This window comes from Apis mellifera, linkage group LG4, assembly GCF_003254395.2.
Source record: "Apis mellifera strain DH4 linkage group LG4, Amel_HAv3.1, whole genome shotgun sequence".
Classification (NCBI taxonomy): domain Eukaryota; kingdom Metazoa; phylum Arthropoda; class Insecta; order Hymenoptera; family Apidae; genus Apis; species Apis mellifera.
In genome coordinates this window covers 6,749,480-6,760,930 of record NC_037641.1, presented here as the reverse complement: position 1 = coordinate 6,760,930, position 11,451 = coordinate 6,749,480, and the positions used below count along the sequence as shown (strand labels likewise).

Here is an 11,451-nt window from a genome sequence, read left to right as displayed (position 1 = left end):
AATTAATTTTTCTTTTCTTTCTTTTTTATTCTCTTCTATTTTGAGTATTCGTGGGTGAGTTAATTTAACAATAAATACGAATTTATTACAAAAAGATCTCGTGATAACAATTTATAAAAATATATGGAAGCCTTAAATAATAAGTAAAAAAAATCATTTTTCATTAAAAAGATCTGGAAAAAAGATTTTCGTTGTTTTCACGATCATGGAATATCAAGTTTCATGCACAATATGAATCACTTGTAAATAGTATATGTATATATATATACACACATACACACATATATATATATATATGAAAAGTATAAAAAAATGTGTCTAAAAAAGTAGAAATTTACATTGATGTTAAATATATCACATTATTCCAAAAACTCTTAATTTTTATAATTTCTAATTAATTGATCGCAAGTAATTTAATTACTTTTCTCGTATAATTCGTATATAAAATTAGAAGATGAGATAATACATCGAGTTAACGATCAATTAAAAAGAAGTTCTTCTTGAAACAAAGATTCTACGAATTAATCGACAAAAAAGAACAAAAATATTCTTATCGTAAAAATCGTACCTTGTATTTATATATTAATTAGAGGTTAAAAGAAAAATATGAAAAGTTTCATTTTTAAAACTGTTGTTCATATTTATATAATCTCAAAAGCGAATCTCAAAAATATTTTTGCAGAAAAAAAAGATGAAAAATTACTTATCATATTTCTCCTTAGTTTTAGTCTTTAATTATTATATACTTTTTAATTACGTTTATACGGAATAGCACGATCATATTTGTCAGATGCAACTAAATTTACAACGATCAGTTACATCTTAATACTAGTGTCAAGGACGGCTTTATAATCGCAGAGATTACGAGCTCTGCACATTTATTAAAAACGAAGATATATAAAACGTATCTAAAAAAAGAAAAAAAAAAGAAAAAATCTCACGTCTTAGACGCATCATCATTTTCGTCGATTTTTTCCAAAAATTTCATATTTTCTCGAAAAATAACAATACATACACGATACATAGTCAATATATGAATAGGACTTACTTACAAAAAGATATCTCCTTCAAGCGATCGATTTCGATGTTAATCCACTCGACGATTGAACGGCGATTATATTCGTAAGGGTTGCCCTGATTTCTCGAGGGTTTTCTAAAAGTACCTCAAGGGTCATAAATTGCACAAGGATGTCCCAGTATTAAACGATCGAGCTGTGTCAATCCAACGCTTGTCCAAGAAATAAGAAACAAGAAATGGAAGAAATGCGATTGACTGATGTCGGCTATTCTTATCGAGAATACACGTATCGAGAATTAAATTTAGTATTTTAAGAGCTGTACAACATCAATTCAATATAAATTTAACTGCTTTATCGAATTTTTCTATTATTGTCACGCATTGATTTTTTTATTCTACGTACTACTTTCAATACTTTGCGACAAATGATAGAAATAGTAATATAGTTTTCACATACAAACTTTTTATAACGAACAATTTAATACTGGAATTGCATTAAAATCAAAAAAAAAAAGAAAAATACGTGTATATATTTATATATACACCTCGATTTAAGGCTGGGACTATTGAAAGTATCCAAATATTTAAATACTTAAATACTCTTTCACCACGAAAATTCTTAACGTTCTGACAATCTTCTCAAAGAACATACACAGAATCATAAAAAACTAACCATTTATAAAAATTAACGACAAATAGTCCCAGTCTTACCCGAAACGATCTTACTTAATTGGAAGCCCCCTCCCTTCTTCCATCCATCCCCCTCTCTTTCTCTCATCCCGTTTCAACGACAGGATTTCATATGAGTGTTCAAAACGGTTCTCGTCACGAAACCTTTCCCACACCTAGGACAAACGTATGGCCGTTCACCGGTGTGGTAACGTTTGTGAACGACCAACGTGGACCTCTGTGTAAAAGCTTTGCCGCACTGGTCGCAAGAGTATTTTCTCTCGCCTGTGTGCGTGACGTTATGAGTCCTGAGGAGGGTCTCGCACGCGAAACACTTGCCGCATACCTCGCAGGTGTAAGGCTTTTCCCCGGTGTGCGATCGATTGTGTATCTCGAGGCCTTTCGCCGTTTTTAGCTCTTTGCCGCAAAGCGCGCATAAATATCTACGCCTCTCGTAATTGGGCATGTCGCCGTGAGCCTTCACCTTATGCTGCTTCAGAACCGATTTGTACTTGTAAACCTTGCCGCAAACGTCGCATTTGTGCTCTGCGGTTCGGGGATCGTCCGTTTCCAATTTCTCTTGGATCAATGCGGCTGGGTCGTAGTGATACAGACGATTGTGCTCCTTCAGACTGTGTTAATTTCAGAGTATAATTTCTCTTTCTTCCTCTTTTTTTTTTTTTTTCATTGTGTTGTGAGACGGAGATATTGGAAGCGTTGGTATCTTTTTCGTTAAAGAGAATAACCTCGAAATATTTCGTTATCGAATATGCTATGAAGCAAATGTGATAAAATTTATACGATTCTAGGAAAGAAAAATTATTTTCAAAAATTTCTGCTTAATAAATAAATAATATTTATATTTTCCTCGTGTAAAAATGAAATTATATATACCTTTAAATTTCTTCTTGTCCAAATATCAAAAATATTAAAGAAAGAAATTTTATTTTTTTAAAATTTGCTCGAGGTCTTCACTGATCGATTACCTTCACTTCGCTCTTCTAAACTACGTGTATGATTGTGTATGTAAATGAGTTGATAAGAAAAAAAAACAACATTGTCATACCTGTACACGTCATTGAAAGTCGTACCACAAGCATTACACTGTTGAAATTGCATGAAGTTGTGCATGGTCGTGTGAGTCGTCAACGAATCCTTGTCCACGAAGTTCTCGCTGCAGATTTCGCACGTGAATTTCACCGCTCGATGGTGTCGTTTCGTGTGCCTTTCCACATCGGTGGCATTCACCCCCATGAAACTGCACCGATTACAGGGTATAGTTTTCGGGGTGTGCGACTTTTTCACGTGAGCGTTCAGCATGAATTGTTGGGGATACGTCTTTTCACAAGTGGGACACTTGAAGGGCCTATGAATACCGTGGACGATCCTCAGATGTGCCACTAATCTGGTCACGAAGTGAAACTTTTCCTGGCACAGATCGCACACTTTCTCGTTTCCCTCGAATCTGAAAGTTCAATTTAAAATCGAAATTATCCTCGAACGAGCAACAGAATCGTTTCTTCGATTTTTCTTTAATTTCTTTTCTTTTTTTTTTAGAAAAAAAATTGAACAGAGAAAAGAAAATCGATCGACTGGTTTTATTCAGATCATCAGATCGAGGATATTTGTTAAATAAAATGCAAAAATCTTTCTAATTACCTCCTTTTGTGATTGTAATTTTACAAGTAACGTTTGCAAGAAACTCACTTCTGCTCAGGATCGAAAAGGGCATCCTCGTTCTTGATTCTGAAATCTTCGCAGCTGCTAAACTCGTCGTGCTCGTTGCTCCAGTTGCTAGAATGAGGGGAATCTTCATTGACAAAGATACACATTTACACCAAGCATCATGATATTCTCTCAACACTGATATATCAAAAAAAAAAAAAAAAGAAAAAAAGTAAAAGCTTCCGATGCTTTTGTAAATGCGCGTACAAAGAAAAGAATCTCCATCTCCATCCATTCTTCAATAAAATACAAACTTCTGTTCAAATTTCTGTCTCATCATCCTTTTTATTCCAAGTATTCACAAAATTATTTCTACTATCAAATAACAAAGGAGAGAGAGAGAGAGGGGAGAAAAAGAAAATAACGTGAAAAATCACTCGTCTATTTTCACATCTCGTTTCAAGTCTCGAGCTGCGACGAAGTTTTCTCGTGCGTCTTGCGATGCTTCCTCAAAAAGCTTCCCGATACGAATCCCTTTCCGCAGTCCACGCATCGATACGGCCTCTCCCCCGAGTGATACCTAAGATGCAAGATCAAAGAAGTCCTCTGCGCGAATCTCCTCCCACACTGGGAACAACCGTACGGTTTTTCCCCCGTGTGCACCCGCCGATGAACACTCAGGTTCTCCTTGCTCGCGAACTGTTTGTCGCACACGTCGCACTTGGCCACCTTCTCGTTGACGTGGCGCCGCCTGTGCACCGTCAACCTTCTGCCGGAGGAGAGCATGGCGCCGCAGAGATCGCACAGATGACCCGCTTTCTCGCGCAATCCGTGCAACTGGCTCAAATGGGTTTCCAAGAATCGTTTCCGGGTGAAAGCCTCGAGGCAGATCGAGCACACGTGTTTCCGTTTCGCGCCGCTCTCCATCTCGGCCGGCAAAATATCGGCGTGACGGGTCCTCACGTGATGGGTCAGGTTCTTCTTGTACGGATAGGTTTTGGTGCAGTGGTCGCAACGATACATCTCCTTTCTCGTGTGCACGTTCACGTGCTCCACGTACTCCGTCCTCAGGAAGAATCCCTTCTGACACTGGCCGCATCTGAACGAGTAATCTTTGGTGTGCCTCCGTCGATGACTCTCGAGATTCGACTTCTGGTTCGATCTGTAGTCGCACAAGTCGCAGGCGAACCTCTTCGAGCCTGTGTGGATCAACTTGTGGCGGGCTATGTTCATCGGGCTCCTGAACGTTTTGCCGCACTCGTCGCAGCTGAACGCCCTGTCGATGTTGTGCAGGTTCTTCAGATGCTCGACCAGTTTTCTCGTGTGGCAGAAACAGGCCCCGCATTTGACGCATTCGTGAATCGCTCGAGAGGTTATTCTTCGCGTCCTGAAAACAGAGGGGTCGATGAAGAACACGTGTAATCCCATTCGAACAAACTGAAGATCGGAGCAATTATTATAAATATTTTTATCGTTGGGACGAATATTTTTTTCTTTTTTGTTAATTTCTATCACATACCTACCCGATATTTAATGATGTATGATCTTTAAGATTTATTAATCTGTAATGTAATTTTGATCAAAATTTGGCACACGATATCGTTGAAGAAAATTTTTTTTTGGAAGAATCAAGAACAAATATATTTATGAGAACGAAGGAATGGAGGAGTATATCACGTGAAGGAAGATATATTTTTTCAATGGTTTCAATAACCAATTATTGAATGTACATAAAGTTTTATCGTTTCTTACAAAATTTTCTTTTCAACGTATAAATACATTCGATTCATTTATATTTAGCAATATTTAAATTTCAACTAGCGTCGAATGTCTTTTCTCAATATTGACTTCTTCTGCACAGTTTTTTATACAAAAATTATATAGAAGCGCTCTGCGATTTCTCGAGTAACGTATTCTTATACCTTGCGAGAAATGGACGTAATGCGGACGTACCGAAAAATAATTATCGTTTTTTTAAACGTATAATTAAAGCCTGTTCGCGTACAAAGTACATACTTACATAATATAAGATTATCTAATAGAAATTATACTGTAACAAAGTAAACAACGAATAATACAACCATCTCTCGCGAACAACGACGAGATGTACAAATTCTTTTGACAATTCCTCGTTAACGTTCATTATATCAATTATAATATTAATATTATTTCATCTTTATACATACAATTCCCCTTTCAACGTTATAAAATTATACACTGTCTGGAGTTTCTAAACGTAATAAGGTAAAAATATATTCCACACGATAGATTCGTTATTTATAATAAAAATTGTATACTTCTCCTCTTGTCTCCTAATATATTTCATCGAAGATAACGACACGGATAAAAATCTAATACGTAATCATAATATTCAACATTATGAATAACCAACAATATACGATGATTACCACAGTGCAAATGAATTTGAAGAATGAAAAATCATATTTATTTTTGTATCAACACGATAAGAAAAAAAAAAAAGAATTCAAAATTGAATAAAATTCTTTTTATTTTTATAATCTCTAAATAATCTCTGCAATCATCAGTAATCATCGATATCAATAAAAATATAATATTGAAAGAGAACGCTCTCAATTTTACACTTTTAGAATAACGAGACAGCAAGAACCAGAACCACGAATATTTAATAAAAAAAAAAAAAAAAAGTCATCACAAGGAAAATCGCTCAGAGATCCTCCTCGATTCGATCAATTCTCCTTTCTCTCTATCGCGGCATCACTTAATCCCCGAGTAAAATCCGCGATAATCTTCCTGATAGAGATGACAGGGAGGGGTGGCAGGGGTCCAGGATGCCGCTTCCTGTGGCAGATCAATCCCGGCTTCTGAGCGAACTTCTGCCCGCATATATCACAAGTGTACGGCCTCTGGCCTGTGTGTATCAGTATGTGCTGCTCCTGGGCAGTCCGCCTCGGGAACTTTTTACCGCAGACCGGGCAGGAGAACGGCCTGATACCCTCGTGGATCCTCAGATGAAGGTCCAAATCCCTCTTCTGGCCGAACGTCTTGCCGCAGGTCGGGCACACAACCTTCTCCTTCTTCTCGTGCCACAGCAAATGCTGGTCAAGGTTGTATTGAGTGGTCATGCAACGTTTGCACAAACTGCACTCGAACGCGGGCTTGTAATGCCTGTACTTCATGTGTGCCTTCAAAGAGGGGACGCTCTTGCACGCGTGGCCGCACACCGTGCAAATGATGGGAGGCGCGTTGCTGTGCATTTGCTTCGCGTGCTGCACCATGTCGTTCTTTATCTTGAATTGCTTCCCGCACACGGAGCACGAGTAGTCGAAACTGCTCGTGTGCTTTCGAATGAAATGATCCTTCAACGTCCACCTGTTGTTGCTCTTGTACTCGCAGATGGTGCAAGGGTACAGCACCGGGCCGTGAACCTGTTCCGTGTGCTGCTTCAAGTCTTTCCTCAATCTGAACGTTTGGCTGCACGTCTTGCAACGATGCCTGTGCTGCTTCATGTGAGACGCCAACAACGACTTCCGCTCGAACTGTTTGCCGCAAAAGTCGCACTCGAACAGCAACCCGGCCTGCCTCGGCCGAATTGTTGCTCTCCTCAATTCCACGGGCCTCCTAGTTTTCCAACACGGCGGAGACGAGTCGATCCTCGATCTCGTCCTCTTCCTCCCCCTCTCTCTTCGTTCTCTCCTCGCCAACGTGTACGAGCTCTCTATCTTGATGGCGCAACCATCTTCCAGGGGATTCGCTTCGCTTCCGTTCAATGGATCCGATGCAGGTGAACTAAAACAGATCGAGGCGATCCCTTAGTTAGGATTTGATGATATGGACGGTGTGACGTGACGATGCTTCTGTATGGAGAGCTTACTTACTTGACAAATTTTTTAACAGTATGATGAAACGTTTCACGATCGTTTTTTAGATATATTTTATATATGTATATATATATCTTAAAGATTTTTTTGTTTTAATGGACGATGATGTATAATTCAAATGCGATTTCAATTTTTATTTCTCAACAGAAATTTCCTTTCTATATACCTTTTTGAAAATAAAAATGCAAACTTTTTCTTTATACTTACTTTTCCTTATTTTTTTTTATTATATTTTTCGTGAAATAATAAGAGTAATAATGGTTTCTCTGCTCGGTTAAATATTTTTATATTACGTAATAATAATATAGTTAAATCTGATCGATTGTATTTAATTGCAATTTTATTAAAAAGTTTGAGATATACAATGGTAAAAAATACAAACAAGATTCGCACGATTAAACGCACGAAATACTTTTGAAAGATACGAAATTCAATCATTTTGTCAATAAAGATAACGATACAAATAACTGTATCTATAAAAATCTTGAATACTTGTAAAAATCCACTTAATATAAAAAAATCGACAGTGAAAAAAGGATACAAAAGTCGCTTAAAAATGACTCTATCTAAAACTGCATCATCATCACGCATACAATCTCCTCTCCTTAATTAAACTCTGTTCTCAATTGAAACAAACCAATTTCTTCTCCTTTATTCAACAATCGTAGACTTAAGATATTATAAAATGATTGAAATTAGACTAATTTCAATACGCAAATTTGAAGAAGAAGAAGAAGAAAAGTTTCTTCTTTTCAATAATTCACTCACTGAATCTCATTTATAATGGATCTCTATAAATCATTTCCCCTTCACAGCCTTTCCAACGTCCCCACATTCTACAAATCCCTTCCTTCCATTCATTCAATTTTAATGATCGTGTTCTTCATGGTGTACTCCTTAGTGAACTCGGTCACGATGTTCTTTATCGAAACGACAGGCAAAGGGGGCAAGGGTCCAGGATGGCGTTTCCTGTGACAAATCAAGCCGGGTTTCTGAGCGAAAGCCTGGCCGCAAATGTCGCAAACGTACGGCCTCTTCCCCGTGTGGATGAGCACGTGCTGCTCCTGAGCAGTCTGCCTTCTGAACGATTTGCCGCACACGGGGCAGGGGAACGGTTTCACCCCGGTGTGCACCCTCATGTGAGAGTCCAGATCCCGGCCTCTGAACCTCTTTCCGCAAGTGGGGCACAACACCTTCTCCCTGGTCTCGTGCCAGGTCAAATGTTGCTCCAGATTCTCCCGGGTGGTCATCCCTCTTCTGCAGATTCGACATACGAACTCGGGCTTGTAATGCCTGTACTTCATGTGGGCCTTCAAAGCGTGGAGATTCTTGCTGAAGTGGCCGCACACGTCGCACACTATAGGAGGTGCGTCGCTGTGGTTCTGCTTCACGTGATGGTTCAACGCTTTCTTTATCTTGAATTGCTTGCCGCACGTGTCGCAGGAGAAATCGTAGTTGCTCGTGTGCAGACGGATGTAGTGGTTCTTCAGGGTACCTTTGTTGTTGCTCTTGTACTCGCATACGCTGCAATCGTACACCTGGCGTCGATGGATCTTCTCCACGTGGGAGGCCAGGTAACGGCGAAGCCTGAAAGTCTTCGGGCAATCGGGACACTTGTGCTTGTGCTTCTTCAAGTGCTCGGCCAGATTGCTCTTCTTGAGGAACTTGCGTCGACAATGGTCGCACTCCAGACGAGTCACCACGCCCTTCTTCTTCCCTCGATCGGGGCGAACAGATTCCACGTTGTCCCCTTCCTCCCGATTCGTGGATATTATCTCGAAGTTCTCTTTGCCGATCCAATTCACGTATCCATCAGGGAACGTATCCAACGGGGAGAGAGATCGTTCCGGCTTGAATTCCTCGCTAAGAGGATCCGAAATTCTAAAACAGAAAATTGTACGGATCGTGTTATCGTTGGTTTCGAGCAAGATGAAAAAAGTTTTGATATTAAGATAAATCTTAAGGAGATTATCACGTTTTGGTAAAAGCGTCGAAAAAGTTTCGAAATGTTCTTACGAACTTGTAAAAAGCACACTTGTATAAATATATACACTGGAAAGTAATTTTGGATTTTCAAATTATTTTTAATAGCTTAAATACGGTTTCTGTAAAAATTTGGTAAAAATGAAATCTTAAGGATCTCTAATATATCATCGTACCTTCTCTACCTTCTTCTAAACGATCCAAAACAGTAGTAGCCTGTAAACGTATAAAAATAATCGATTATTATCGTTTCAATCATCGATCGTTTAATATCATCAAATATACTTATCTTGCTGTATTACTTTAAAAAACCATTTTACATGATTCGACACATTACGTGACTATGTAGAAAGAAAAAAAAAAAAATATTCGCTTCATCCTTACAATGATATTTTAAAAAAATATAATTTTCTTTTCTTTTTTCGGCGTTACTTCAAGGATAGTTGAACAGATCAGGGCTCAGTAAAAATATTTATTTCAAACTCAAGCTATACACAGCATGTAACGTAGTCGTTATCCTTATTAGAGCAAGATTTTATCGATTTTTAGAAAAATAGCCGTTCCAGGCGTTCCAGCTTTCTATCTCTGCGCGAGCATCCTTTTTCTCGTCGATTTTTCTTTTTTTTACATTTTCATCTCTTGGAATATATAATATATAATATATAACTAGCAACGTGATCGAAGACGATGATCGAGTGTTATGTATTGCGTTTATTACACGGAGTGGAATAGGAGGAATGCACACCGTGTTGCGTTACAGTTTATTCTCTGTAGGAGGAGTTAGCTCTCAGCTTCAAATAGAACAACGAGTGTCGTCGAGACATATCACAACGAGACATGTAACAATGGAGTTTCGATGAAATTTACGATTAAATTCACGCGGATAGAGAACGACACCAGTACGAGTTTTACCGAGACGATTGAACGAAATTCTTCCATTTCCTCGCAGAAGAGCGTTAATCTTTTAAATCGCGATTAAATCAATCTGATTCTCTCCCTTTGTTTTTTTTTTTCTTTTTATTATTATTAAACCGAATCACCACACATGTATTAAACTATAAAACATTAATTTAGCGTTAATAATTTTAAGGGAAAAAAAGAAAGAAAGAAAGAAAAAAAAGAAACGAGCAAGCACACTTGCTCGCTTAAGTCTTCTTAATTTTTATTCGATATTGTTTTAGTATTGAGAATGCAACATGATTTCATTTCCCTTTTTCATCAACTTGAAATTTAACATATTAATAGGATGTATACACGATTTCATTTGCAATTTTTTACAGCCATTATAGGAAAATTGATCTTTTCTTTTTTTATTATTATATATATGTACGTATATAATAATAATAATAACAATAATAATATTAATAATAATAATAATAATAACAACAATAATAATAATAATAATAATAATAATAATAATAATAATAATAATACGAATTGTATTTTTTATCAACAATATGAAACTCTAAAATTAAACTAAAGATTAAATTAAAATAATATATTAAAAGTTTAGAAACCAGTCGAGACCGACTTCCAGACTTTCCACAGGTAAACTGAAAGGAAAATTCAAAAAGGATTCCTATATTCTTCTTGTTTTTTTCTTTCTTAACATAAATTTTCAATTTACAAGGCTGATATTATTATATTGTACATCTTATATCTCTATTCTTACAATTACACGCGATAAGTCTAAAAATAATTATCGTTCGTCTTTAATCTTTCATCAATCTCATCAATGGTATACAAAGTATCTTGGAATTTCAAGATTCGCGTTTTATAATTTGTTTCGATTGAACAAGGAATTATTGCTCTTACTCGTTGTTGAAGCATACATTTTTTTTTTTTTCGAAAATTTCAATTTATACGTAAGTATCTTTTTTTATTGCGAAAAATTATTTTATCGTTAACAATATTAATAATATATCTTTTTTACCAAGAGATACACGTGTAAAAGTATATGTGATAAAAATTTTGATTTTAAAAATTAATATATCCGATATAATAATGGAAACTTTACATCACTTAATTTAAAATCCATGATTGGAAAATAAAGGAATAATCGATGGATTTGAAAAAAGAAAAAAAGAAAAGAAATATTTTCAATCTTTATCATTTTAAACTACAATATAGGTTTAGTAATATCGAAAAAAAATTAAGGAATTAAAAAGTCACAAGTTTAATTTTATCGTTATTCTTAATCAACTAATAAGTTATATTGCTCAATAAGATTTTTCCTCGATTATAAGAAATACTAGA

At 36.6% G+C, this 11,451-nt stretch overlaps 1 protein-coding gene across 1 annotated transcript in view; it reads right to left on the bottom strand.

The window, feature by feature from the left end:
• Positions 1–661: 661 nt before the first annotated feature.
• The window catches only part of LOC724604, a 62,768-nt gene continuing 51,978 nt past the window's right edge, over positions 662–11,451 (bottom strand). Inside the window, 7 exon segments of the mRNA XM_026440044.1 lie at positions 662–2,319; positions 2,754–3,152; positions 3,395–3,481; positions 3,790–3,815; positions 3,818–4,773; positions 6,120–7,120; positions 8,119–9,093. Coding sequence (XP_026295829.1) covers positions 1,803–2,319; positions 2,754–3,152; positions 3,395–3,481; positions 3,790–3,815; positions 3,818–4,773; positions 6,120–7,120; positions 8,119–9,093 — 3,961 coding nt within the window. The 3' untranslated portion in view covers positions 662–1,802.